The following is a 13,485-nucleotide window of genomic DNA, read 5'->3' as shown; positions in this document are numbered from 1 at the left end:
ACCTCGAGGCAACAACAATCACAACATTCCTCCTCTGAAATGAACTGCAACATCGACCAAACACCACGCGACTCCATCGAAACAGTGCACACGTTCATGAATCAAGCATAATTCGAGAGAGAGCGTAAATTGTTATTCTCTCTCCCAAAAGATTCTTAGCGCACGCGGTCTGCACCGTTAAAAAGTGGCCACTTTCATCCCCCGATCAGTCAGTCATTCATCAACGATCGCAGCGTGAACAACCTCCTCCTCTTCCGAATTTACAAATTAAAAGAAGAAAAAGTGACTTAGTTCAAGCTTTTAAAGAGAAGGGGAAAAAAGAAGAACAAAATTTGGCCACCGTCCACAGCACGAGGAAGTGAAGCCAAGAGACGACGCGATCGCGTGTTATCAGTGACTTGAGTTGCGACCTTTTGAAATAATTAGTGCAAACTGCGGTTTGGGAACTAATCTAGCGCACGCAGAGTACGAAAATAGATCGCGTTTGCACGTTAAATGTGAATTGTACAACTAAAAGATGCACATTTCAAACGGAACGGGACTGCTGTTCCCCACGTTGATGTACCTGGCCAGTTACAAGGAAAATGACAGCCTGGTCACGTTGAATCCGGCCGCCGCGAACGAGGAGTACCGCGCCGACCCGAACAACGTGGTCTGTTACGGCGTTTACGGCTGCTTCCCGATCACGCCGCCCTGGACGGACGAGCGGCGACCGATCGCGCTGTACCCGGAGAAGCCGTCCAAGATCAACGTGCGGTTTCCGGTGTTCAACCGGAAGACGCGCGTCCACCCCAAGTTTATCGACCTGGACGATCCGGACTACCTGGGGGAGGTGGGCATCAACCCGGCGGGTCGGATCTACGTGATCACGCACGGCTTCCTGCAGTCGGGCAAGGCCAAGTGGATCGAGCGGATGATCAACGAGCTGCTGGATCGCGACGAGGAGGGAACGGCGAGTTGCATCGTGATCGACTGGGGTGGCGGCTCCAGTCCGCCGTACAACCAGGCTAGCGCGAACATCCGGCTGGTGGGGGCGATCGCGGCCAATGCGTTGCATATGATCTATGTGAGTGGACTGAGTTGGGAAAGTGCCAAGTCACGGTGATAACAACTTTCTCTTTTTTTCGATTTTTAGGAAGAACTCGGTCTCAAGAACCTCGATCGCGTGCACATGATCGGTCACTCGTTGGGCGCCCACTTGTCCGGCTACACCGGCTACTACCTGCAGAAGGACTTTGGCCTGAAGCTGGGTCGCATCACCGGGATGGACCCCGCGGAGTTGGCCTTCACGGAGACCAACCCGATCGTGCGGCTGGACACGACCGACGCCAAGTACGTGGATGTGGTCCACAGCGATGCGACGCCGTTCGTCCCGAAGATCGGACTCGGGCTGTACGAGCCGATCGGACACTTGGACTTTTACCCGAACGGTGGGTTCAACCAGCCCGGCTGCGATCAAAGCTTCTGGAAGCGCAAGGACGGATCGTTCGTGTCGAGCATGTACCAGTTCTTCAGCTGTAGCCACGTACGATCGGTGGACTTCTTCATCGAGAGCATCCAGAGCAAGTGCCCGTTCACGGCGATCGCCTGCGAGAGTTACGAGAAGTTCATGGCCGGGGAGTGCTTCGACTGCGATCGCGACGGTCATCTGTGCTTCAACTTTGGTCACCGAAGTCACGACAGCTTCCGGGCGTTGAGTCAGGCCAAGCAGATCATCGGAAGTCCGGCGATCCAGGCGTTCTTCATAACCGGACCAGCGGAACCCTTCTGCCGTACGCACTACAAGGTCACGATCAAGGTGTCCGACACGGACGAGAGCATGATGCACGGCGGTGAGATCGGCCGGTTCCACCTGGCCGTCCACGGAAGCAAGGGCGTCCTGTCGGAGCAGATGGCCTTCACTGACGAGGCCGAACTGTACGAACCGGGCCAGAACTACACCCGCGTCCTAGCCGGAACCAGCGTCGGCAAACCGCGCAAACTCTCCGTCAGCTGGGAGTACAACACCAGCTTCCTGAACCCACTGACCTGGCGAATCCTGACCTCCCCGCGGGTCTACATCGAGTACATCGTGCTCCAATCGCTCGAGTACCGAACCAAGATCCGGCTCTGCCCCAGCTACAACATCCCCGTCACGAACAACGTGGACAGTATTTTCACCCAGGACAACTGCCGGTACTACCCGCAACCCCTGGACACCGTGCTCAATTGAGGATCCTCAGTCCGCGCTTAGGCCGTATCAATGCAACCCCATCAGTACTCACTTAACCTAATCCGTTCGAGAACGCAAAAGCTTCGAGAACTCTAGCTTGTAAGAAATAAATGTAATGTAACGTGTACTTGCGGTTGCGCGCTATCAATTTAATGTCTCTTCCAAAGTCCATTTTGCACGAGGCCTCGCAGACGAGATCGCAGCAGGGTTCTGGTTTCGTCATGATCGCGCTTGGGTTGTTGTTGTTGTTGTCCGCGGTGATAAGGCGCGATCGTGACGTCAATGCGAGTTGATCCTCGCGGAGATCGCTGGTTGAAGCTGGTTGAACCTCCTCGAAGAGGTGTTGTTGAGTCAGAACCTTGCGTGTGACCTTGTTTTTTTTACGGTATGATCGTGTGTGCACAGCAAAAAAAGTGGTAAAACGCTGGCATGTAAAGATGGGTCGTGTAGTTATTTTTTTGTGATATTACACAGTTTAGTAGTACTGAGCTTCAGAAAGTTGCCTATCACCTTTTACACCCAAAATGTGTAATATTTTACACATTTTTAATTAATATCGCATACGCGTGTTGTTTGCATCAGCAGCTGGAATCTAGCTGTCAAAATTTTCAAACAGTTACCTAATCGCGCTAATAAAAAAAAGTGCAGAAGATTTTTTTTACAAATTTTATATGAAAATCTGTCTGAAACGCAAGGGATGTGCAGGTGAGTGTTTTTTCCGTTCTGCCTCTCCAGTTTGAAAAAAACTCAAACTTTAAAACTCCTTCCAGGCCATGCAACCTTCCGGAAATCTCCGGGTAATTGGTGGCTTTATAACGACGGTCCAGAACTGATCCAACGAGGTGGTGTTTCGGAAAAAGAATAATTCCGGATTCCGAATCTAGCGATGAGTTCATCTTTGGGAAGTGTGCGGCATTAGAGAGCTGACAGGTAGAATCCAGCACCATCTGTTAGACCCGCGGTCATTCCCGGATCTGTTTCCACTCATTCAACCGGCTACATAATTGTCTTGTTATAAGGCGTATCGGTCGACATAAAATCGAGAAGGAAACGCATCTCGCACCGGTCACAATCATCCGCACCTCGGTCGAGGAACAACCGATTGGACGCGAAAAGGAAATGCACCCGGGTCGTTCACGATCATTTGTACCATGGCCGCTGGAATTCAATTCGAGAGTTTAGTTGACCTCGAGGAGGAAGTGAACCTTGCCATTACCGGACCGGTCACAATCATCCGCAGCTGGAGATCAAACTTTCCGATTCGATCTTCACGAGAATTCCGGGTGTTCGAGCTGGCTGCGGAAATCAGGCTTGGACATTTCTCGGCAGCGGAACAACCCATTCGGATGAAAGTTAGCCGCGAAGAGGAATCGCACCTTGTCCACACCTGGGCACACAGTCACCAGAACCTCGGGCGCAGAACAGAAAGTTGCGCGCGAAGAGGAAAACACCTTGTCCCGGGCCATCATTCGTACCTCGGCCACGTATCAATCGATTCGAGAGGTAAGTTGTCCTCTAGGAGGAAACGTACCTTGTCACATCGGGACCATTCATCCGCAGCTGGACATCTAATTTTCCTTTTCCTTCACAGAATTGATGCGATCTTGACGGAACAACGCCGGGTTTTTGAGCTGGCAGCGGAGTTCAGACCTAGACATTCCCCAGCCGCGGAACAATCGATTTAACACGAAAGTTGGCCGCGAGGAGGAATCGCATCGTGGATGCTGCTGGAAAAATTGCCAACATTAATATGACGCTGGCCGTTTGGCGAAAGTTTAAAGGTTTGTTTAAGGGTGAAGAACGACCTCATTACGAAGAAATTCCGGAAACTCATTGAAAAGTTGATTGAAATGCTTTTATTACATATATTATTCGTCGTGCAATAAATCGAATAAAAAAAAATCGTTCTGTTTATGTTTAATTTGACATTTCTAATTGAAAATAACCAATTCGATATCTATCTCAGGCGACAAAATGGGTTTTGTGTAATATTACACGATTTTTAGGTTACATTCATAAATGTAATTTTAAGTGGTTTCTTTCACAAAGGTGATGTGCATGCTTTTTGATGCGATTTTACCATCGCATTTTTTGCTGTGTGGGGTTTTGTGTGACTTTGTATGGCTTCGTGTGCTCGTAAATCACAAGCACGAGTACTCCGCGACTTCGCGGTACTTTCCAGCACCAATAATTATGATTCGCTTGCAAAACATTATTTAATTGATAACATTACGACGGATGGGAGCAGAGCGAATCGCTCACTTTGCTCGCGCCGACAGTCTCCGACCGCGCGTCGACCCGTTAACAAGAGCAATTAAAGCGGGCGTTCTTGAAAGATTGTAATTTTGGGTTGAACCGGATGTTCCCCTTTCGCAAAATTTGAGGTCGGTCGACGCTACCGAAAAGTGTGGTGAAATTAGTGCTTCTGAAAACCGGATACATATCTTGAGGACGCGATCAACAAAGGATCGTGCGTTTCACGTCGGACGATCGCGTTGCAGTTGATAACACGATGGAGGTTTCCAACAGCACCGGGTTCCTGCTGCAAACAATGCTCCTGATGGCGAATCACCAGTGGAACAACAGCCTGTACAACGCGATCCACAACGTGTCTTCGAGTGACGGCGCCGGCAACGTAACGTTGAGTACGATCGCGCTATCGCTGACGACAAATCTACAGCCAAAGTCCTTGACCTAATCGTGTGTTTCTGTTTTTGTGTTGCTTTCAACCAGCTGAGGAAAACACCCGCTGTTACGGCGTCTACGGATGCTTCCCGCTGACGTACCCGTGGGTGGACGAGAAGCGACCGCTGGCGTACCATCCGCGATCGCCGGCCCAGGTCGACGTGAGGTTCCCAGTGTTCAACAAGCCGGTGCGGGAGCACCCGCGGTTCATCGACATCAACGATCCGGACGACGTGAAGAACCTGGGGATTCGGGCTGACGAAGCGATCTACTTTGTGACCCACGGGTACATCGAGTCCGGCGATCGACCATGGGTAAGCGTTACGACGGTGGCGCCACTTGTGGCGAGTAGGAGAATTACAAATCACAATCCCGAACAATTTCAGATCAAAGGCTTCGTGGACACCTTCCTGGAGCACGATCCCAAATCAACGGTGGTGATCATCGACTGGCGAAGGGCCTCCACCCCTCCCTACACCCAGTGCGTCGCGGACATCCGCTTGGTCGGAGCCATTTGCGCTCACGTCATCCACATGCTGTACCAAGAGCTCGGGATGCGTAACTTGGATAAGGTCCACCTCCTCGGTCATTCCCTCGGAGCGCACACGTGCGGTTACGTCGGGTACTACCTGCAGCGGGACTTTGGACTCAAGTTGGGCCGCATCACCGGGATGGACCCGGCGGAGCCCATGTTCTCCGACACCGATCCCATCGTCCGGCTCGATACCTCCGATGCCAAGTTCGTCGACATCATCCACACCGACGCAACGCCCTGGGTTCAGCGCTGGCCACGACCCGGAGGTCTCGGAATGTACCAGTCGATCGGTCACGTTGACTTCTACCCCAACGGAGGTAGCAATCAAGCCGGTTGCGGTGACGCCATGGAAAAGTTCATCCAGAAGAACGACGATTCCTTCTTCTGGGGATTCCAGGAGTTCTTCGGCTGTAACCACCTGCGTTGTCACCAACTCTACACCGACGCGATCGCGCAGCGCTGCCCATTCGTAGGGATCGGCTGTGAATCGTACGAAAAGTTCCTCGCTGGAGATTGCTTCGAGTGTGACGTCGACGGACACTACTGCGTAGACTTTGGTCCGAACGCCTGGAAGAGCTACCGCCGCTTGATCGAGAACGGCGTCATGGTCGAACCCAGACCGATCCGGGCATACATGATCACCGGCGACGGAGTGCCCTTCTGTCGGACCCACTTCAAGGTGACCCTCGTCCTCTCGGACAGCGAAGAAAGCCTCATGCACGGCGGCGAAATCGGCAAGATGTCCCTAGAGTTCTACGGCGAGGTCCGCAACCGAACCCAGCGCATGGAGTTCTCCAAGGATCCGCTGTACTTCGAGCCCGGCAAGAACTACTCGGCCGTGATGGCCGGCAAGGACGTGGGACTGCCGCGGAAGGCGCTCGTCAGTTGGGAGTACAAGACGAACCCGTTGAATCCGCTGACGTGGCGACTGTTGGCCGCTCCGAGGGTGTACGTGGCCTACATCGTGGTCCAGACGCTGGAGCACCGATCGCGGCAGGTGTTTTGTCCGCTGCAGCAGGCGGCCGTGCAGGCCGACAGAGACAACGAGTTCCGGGCGGATTATTGCAGTAACTAGACAATTCATGAACATGTTATTGCTTTAAGTAATTTGTTACAATAAACTTTTATTCAATATTAAATGTTATAAAAAGATTTTGTTTGTAAATAACACAAGGGTACACAAAATACAAAATTCATAATTCCCACAATTATAGTAAACTAAATACTAAAATACTAAAATACTAAAATACTAAAATACTAAAATACTAAAATACTAAAATACTAAAATACTAAAATACTAAAATATTAAAATACCAAAAAAACTAAAATACTAAAATACTAAAATACTAAAATACTAAAATACTAAAATACTAAAATACTAAAATACTAAAATACTAAAATACTAAAATACTAAAATACTAAAATACTAAAATACTAAAATACCAAAAAAACTAAAATACTAAAATACTAAAATACTAAAATACTAAAATACTAAAATACTAAAATACTAAAATACTAAAATACTAAAATACTAAAAAAAAAAAATACTAAAATACTAAAATACTAAAATACTAAAATACTAAAATACTAAAATACTAAAATACTAAAATACTAAAATACTAAAATACTAAAATACTAAAATACTAAAATACTAAAATACTAAAATACTAAAATACTAAAATACTAAAATACTAAGATACTAAAATACTAAAATACTAAAATACTAAAATACTAAAATACTAAAATACTAAAATACTAAAATACTAAAATACTAAAATACTAAAATACTAAAATACTAAAATACTAAAATACTAAAATACTAAAATACTAAAATACTAAAATACTAAAATACTAAAATACTGAAATACTAAAATACTAAAATACTAAAATACCAAAAAAACTAAAATACTAAAATACTAAAATACTAAAATACTAAAATACTAAAATACTAAAATACTAAAATACTAAAATACTAAAATACTAAAATACTAAAATACTAAAATACTAAAATACTAAAATACTAAAATACTAAAATACTAAAATACTAAAATACTAAAATACCAAAAAAACTAAAATACTAAAATACTAAAATACTAAAATACTAAAATACTAAAATACTAAAATACTAAAATACTAAAATACTAAAATACTAAAATACTAAAATACTAAAATACTAAAATACTAAAATACTAAAATACTAAAATACTAAAATACTAAAATACTAAAATACTAAAATACTAAAATACTAAAATACTGAAATACTAAAATACTAAAATACTAAAATACCAAAAAAACTAAAATACTAAAATACTAAAATACTAAAATACTAAAATACTAAAATACTAAAATACTAAAATACTAAAATACTAAAATACTAAAATACTAAAATACTAAAATACTAAAATACTAAAATACTAAAATACTAAAATACTAAAATACTAAAATACTAAAATACTAAAATACTAAAATACTAAAATACTAAAATACTAAAATACTAAAATACTAAAATACTAAAATACTAAAATACTAAAATACTAAAATACTAAAATACTAAAATACTAAAATACTAAAATACTAAAATACTAAAATACTAAAATACTAAAATACTGAAAAACTAAAATACTAAAATACTAAAATACTAAAATACTAAAATACTAAAATACTAAAATACTAAAATACTAAAATACTAAAATACTAAAATACTAAAATACTAAAATACTAAAATACTAAAATACTAAAATACTAAAATACTAAAATACTAAAATACTAAAATACTAAAATACTAAAATACTAAAATACTAAAATACTAAAATACTAAAATACTAAAATACTAAAATACTAAAATACTAAAATACTAAAATACTAAAATACTAAAATACTAAAATACTAAAATACTAAAATACTAAAATACTAAAATACTAAAATACTAAAATACTAAAATACTAAAATACTCAAATACTAAAATACTAAAATACTAAAATACTAAAATACTCAAATACTAAAATACTAAAATACTGAAATACTAAAATACTAAAATACTAAAATACTAAAATACTAAAATACTAAAATACTAAAATACTAAAATACTAAAATACTAAAATACTAAAATACTAAAATACTAAAATACTAAAATACTAAAATACTAAAATACTAAAATACTAAAATACTAAAATACTAAAATACTAAAATACTAAAATACTAAAATACTAAAATACTAAAATACTAAAATACTAAAATACTAAAATACTAAAATACTAAAATACTAAAATACTAAAATACTAAAATACTAAAATACTAAAATACTAAAATACTAAAATACTAAAATACTAAAATACTAAAATACTAAAATACTAAAAAAAAGACAAAATTGACAAAATTGCCAAATTGACAAAATTAACAAAATTGACAAAATTGAAAATACTACTAAAATACTAAAATACTAAAAAAAAAGACAAAATTGACAAAATTGACAAAATTGACAAAATTGACAAAATTGACAAAATTGTCAAAATTGTCAAAATTGTCACAATTGACAAAATTGACAAAATTGACAAAATTGACAAAATTGACAAAATTGACAAAATTGACAAAATTGACAAAATTGACAAAATTGACAAAATTGACAAAATTGACAAAATTGACAAAATTGTCAAAATTGTCAAAATTGTCACAATCCAGGTTTTTAAGCGAAGATGGCGCTCGAATGGTGAACGCCCGAAATGTCAAAATCGCGCAGTAGCACCAACATTAGAAAAAAATATGGCTGTCATGCCATGGCACACTTGTTCCGTAATGTTGGTACCACTGCGTGATTTTGACATTTCGGGCGTTCACCATTCGAACGCCATCTTCGCTTAAAAGCCTCGATTGACAAAATTGACAAAATTGACAAAATTGACAAAATTGACAAAATTGACAAAATTGACAACATTCACAAAATTGACAAAATTGACAAAATCATCAACCAATTTTCAAAGTCACTCTAAAGAGACAAGCTTGAAATGTTTCTGTGGAAAGGGAATCCCTTTTTGAAATGTTCCAATCAACAACGTGCTCACTCTGGTGGCGAATAGATTAAGCTTACCGTTTTTCTGTGAAACATTTCACCCTTGTGACAGTATCGCGTCGCGTGCAACATTTCCACAGTGGGCTGAAAGTAATGTGAAAAAATGTCAAAATTGTAATGTTTGTTTTGAAAGAACTTTTTTTTTTGAGCGAGGAAAACAAAGTTATTTTGTTTTCTATCTATTCAAAATTTTAAAATCCTCTCCAGTTGAAACATGGTTCTGTATATGACAACTTATGTGACCATAGGATCCAAAGAATTATCTTTCTGTGTATCTAATTTGTGAAATTAACACGATTCGCCTAATTTTCATCGATTACCATAACTTAAACAAACTCTCGTTTAGTCCAACCCCACCAGGAATGCCGTCCTATTAATCACGGTGAAACTATTTTGGCCCCCTTTTCCACAACAACAAAAAAAAACCCAGATGAAACCAAACCCCTAGTCTAGTTTAACTGTTCTAGTCGTAATCATCACCATCCGATCACACGGGGCTCCAATCTTTCTGCAATCGTCGAAGCACCAAAAACCAGATCTGGACGCACGGTGCCTTCACAGCTGGAAGCTGCTGCGATTCCCCTCACTGTTCTCTCCCCTTCCCCCATGATATTTATATTTGATATAAATTTTATTTTTTTAACGTGTGGTCATTTCAATCTTGGATCCTTCGCGGGTCGTGGTTTGCCGTGTTCATGTGGAGCAGAAAAGTACTCTTGTTTTTGTTTTAGGCATCGTCACGGGTCGTAAAAAGTTATCCTACACTCAGGCGAGGGGGGGGGGGGGGGTTCTCACGTTACCTCGCTGTGGTTGCACCTTAAAAACTGCCTTTAGTGGTTGAAAATAGGGTAGACAGCTATTTATAGGCTTTTAATTATACTTTTTTTTTTAAATTTGAAACATGTATTATTAATTAAAAAAATAATTTAGAAATATTGTATGAAAAAGTTGAAATGTCCAAGAAATGTCAACAAAACGCCAGCTACCTTAGGGTAGGAGGAAAGTCGCACAGTTGGTTGTGGCCAGCCAGCAAAACTTATCAAACTATGCCTCCAAAGACATCACATTACCAACAGGCAATGCTTGCGAAACTGATGATATTTACATGTTTATAATCGTAATTTAAACTTTAATTAGAATACGCATTTGCATTTTTGCCCGGCATGACCTTGTTGTAGCAGCGTTTGTGTGTTTTTATTTGATTACAAAATTAAAACTGTTTGTGCGAAAAATATGATGAAATGTGAGAAAACTAATGTTTTGAATAGGAAATAAGCTATAAAGTTAACGAAGGTGAAATAAAATTGTATGATTGCATGTCAACTAACAGTTACACATTGATATCTAGTATAGCATTTTGCTATAGGAAAAGCATAGCTAATCTAAAAATCTAAAAAAAGTGCTTGAAAACTTGACAAAACATTTAAAAAAATTCAGAATTTCCTCAAAAAAATCAAAAAATCTAAAAATCTAAAAATCAAAAAATCTAAAAATCTAAAAATCTAAAAATCTAAAAATCTAAAAATCTAAAAATCTAAAAATCAAAAAATCTAAAAATCTAAAAATCTAAAAATCTAAAAATCTAAAAATCTAAAAATCTAAAAATCTAAAAATCTAAAAATCTAAAAATCTAAAAATCTAAAAATCTAAAAATCTAAAAATCTAAAAATCTAAAAATCTAAAAATCTAAAAATCTAAAAATCTAAAAATCTAAAAATCTAAAAATCTAAAAATCTAAAAATCTAAAAATCTAAAAATCTAAAAATCTAAAAATCTAAAAATCTAAAAATCTAAAAATCTAAAAATCTGAAAATCTAAAAATCTGAAAATCCAAAAATCTAAAAATCTAAAAATCTAATAATCTGAAAATCTAAAAATCTAAAAATCTAAAAATCTAAAAATCTAAAAATCTAAAAATTTAAAAATCTAAAAATCTAAAAATCTAAAAATCTAAAAATCTAAAAATCTAAAAATCTAAAAATCTAAAAATCTAAAATCTAAAAATCTAAAAATCTAAAAATCTAAAAATCTAAAAATCTAGAAATCTAAAAATCTAAAAATCTAAAAATCTAAAAATCTAAAAATCTAAAAATCTAAAAATCTAAAAATCTAAAAATCTGAAAATCTAAAAATCTAAAAATCTAAAAATCTAAAAATCTAAAAATCAAAAAATCTAAAAATCTAAAAATCTAAAAATCCAAAAATCCAAAAATCTAAAAATCCCACCTGGCCTACTCAGATCGCATTCAACACGTGAATCATTTTTCAAAAATTAAGCTCAAGCACACCTGCGTCGAACGGCTCGATCGCTTCGCTCCCATCACAATTAGGGTAATGACTCTATAACTAGTTCGTTTTTCACCCTGTCAACAGTGAACCATTCTTGACCTGTTCCGGTGGCGCCTCTTTCTTTAAAATTAAATGGGATCATCCATATTTCGCTTCCCCAGAGCAAAACCACCATCTCATGCTAATTGCTTCCAAATTGATATGTTTCGACGACGACGACGCGATCAAGTTTTAGGGTGAGGACAGGACAGGTGTGTTTTCTTTTTTCCGGAGGGGGAAAGAACCCAAAATTGGCCACCCGTGGCGAGGCGTTACCTTTGGGCTGCGCCCCAAGGAACCTCCGAAAGCTTCGACGGACGTCACTCTCTCGCGGAGTAGGGTGGTTGGACCTTTTTATGGCACAATTTGACAGTTGCTGGTTCGGTGCCATAATGGCGGCGAAATTTTAAAACTTGTGATTTAAACTTGACAAATTGATTGAAAATATTGGTGGGTCAAATTTAGGACCCCTTACCCTAATGCAAAACTTGAAAATCCACAAAAAACGCGGGTACCTTAACGAGCGATGATTAATCGATAGAGAAGTTCCGACAGAGGGCACTACTGTGCGGCGAGTTGAACGAAACCTCGAGAGTGGCGCAAAAAAGTGCATCCAGCTTGATCGGTCAAACTTAAGCAGAAAGACGGAGAATTAAGGCAAATGGAACGGAAAGGAAGATTAATTAATTTTCCTCACTCTATCTAAGTGAGCTCCGTAGCTGGGGGGAGATCCTTTCGAATGAATAATTCCCGGGTGATTTAGATAACCTGGGTTCCGAACATGGAACGACCATTTCAGGCACACTATCGCGTCAATTGCGGTTTTGCGAGGATCTTTAATTTGAAACCGTGGGCGAATTAAGGTAAAAATAACATTTTTATAGCAAGATGAACAGTTGCTATAAAAATATTGAAATATTTTAAAATGCAAATTTAGCTGTCAACATTGCTTCTATGAACTTTTTCGAGATTCTTCTCTTGAAATTTTGACCATTTTTGACCCACCGTGCATTCTGCACCGCACTATCGGGTTCAGCCAACTCCCAAATGCAGCTGATTGTGGTTCCGTCTGGCCACTCAAAACAAAAGACTCGCAACTTGCCAGCTAAAATTTATTACTTATAGTATAATTAATGCGATTAAGTAAAAGCTTTTGCGGGGCCAAAGCCCAGACTAGAGTTTACCCAATTTGGCACATATTTTTTTCTTCTCTCTTTCCGAAAAAAAAACCCCAAGTTGATATATTTCTCCAGCCGTAACAAATGCATTTTGGTTGTTCTCCGCGTTGCAATTCGTTTATTCGCTGATAACATGCGACCGCCAAGTCACCTCCTCTTTTTATCAGCAATTTATTCCGGCCGACCGAAAGTGGTGGTGTGGCGCATTGGTCCGGTTTCGGCCAAGACATTCAGAGAACGCGCCCAGCAATAGGGTGATTAATTATGCAAATAAACGATAAACGGTGCAGTCTGTCTGGCGTGCCTTTTTATTCCCGAAAGTGCAGTGCGCCTTTGGAAGGTCACTTTTTTTTGCTTGGTCCGATTGCCGAAGGAATTGGGGCAATTAATTGAGGTAATTGTATAATTAATTTGATATAAATTTATTGAAAGACTGCAGAAATAAACATTAAAGAAATAAGATACTAATAATCTACCAATT

General features: G+C 39.5%; 4 protein-coding genes across 4 annotated transcripts in view; 3 read left to right on the top strand and 1 right to left on the bottom strand.

Moving 5' to 3' along the window:
- The window catches only part of LOC120432310 (uncharacterized), a 72,083-nt gene extending 62,544 nt beyond the window's left edge, over window positions 1-9,539 (bottom strand). Inside the window, exon 1 of the mRNA XM_052706774.1 lies at window positions 9,517-9,539. The gene's annotated coding sequence lies outside the window, so the exon portion shown is untranslated. The remainder of the gene's footprint in view (window positions 1-9,516) is intronic.
- LOC120432259 (pancreatic lipase-related protein 2) lies at window positions 228-2,339 on the top strand. The gene is made up of 2 exons (XM_039597440.2): window positions 228-1,066; window positions 1,136-2,339. The coding sequence occupies exons 1-2, from the start codon at window positions 518-520 to the stop codon at window positions 2,210-2,212; spliced, it is 1,626 nt and encodes a 541-aa protein (XP_039453374.1). The 5' UTR covers window positions 228-517; the 3' UTR covers window positions 2,213-2,339.
- LOC120432289 (uncharacterized) lies at window positions 2,717-4,263 on the top strand. The gene is made up of 3 exons (XM_039597476.2): window positions 2,717-2,917; window positions 2,983-3,715; window positions 3,804-4,263. Exons 2-3 carry the CDS (start codon window positions 3,364-3,366, stop codon window positions 3,818-3,820), a joined length of 369 nt encoding a protein of 122 aa, XP_039453410.1. The 5' UTR covers window positions 2,717-2,917; window positions 2,983-3,363; the 3' UTR covers window positions 3,821-4,263.
- LOC120432273 (pancreatic triacylglycerol lipase-like) lies at window positions 4,349-6,571 on the top strand. Its single transcript, XM_039597455.2, has 3 exons — window positions 4,349-4,857; window positions 4,946-5,211; window positions 5,284-6,571. The coding sequence occupies exons 1-3, from the start codon at window positions 4,725-4,727 to the stop codon at window positions 6,505-6,507; spliced, it is 1,623 nt and encodes a 540-aa protein (XP_039453389.1). The 5' UTR covers window positions 4,349-4,724; the 3' UTR covers window positions 6,508-6,571.
- Window positions 9,540-13,485: the final 3,946 nt, after the last annotated feature.

This window comes from Culex pipiens, chromosome 1, assembly GCF_016801865.2.
Source record: "Culex pipiens pallens isolate TS chromosome 1, TS_CPP_V2, whole genome shotgun sequence".
Taxonomy (NCBI): domain Eukaryota; kingdom Metazoa; phylum Arthropoda; class Insecta; order Diptera; family Culicidae; genus Culex; species Culex pipiens.
This window is presented reverse-complemented; position numbering and strand designations above follow the sequence as displayed.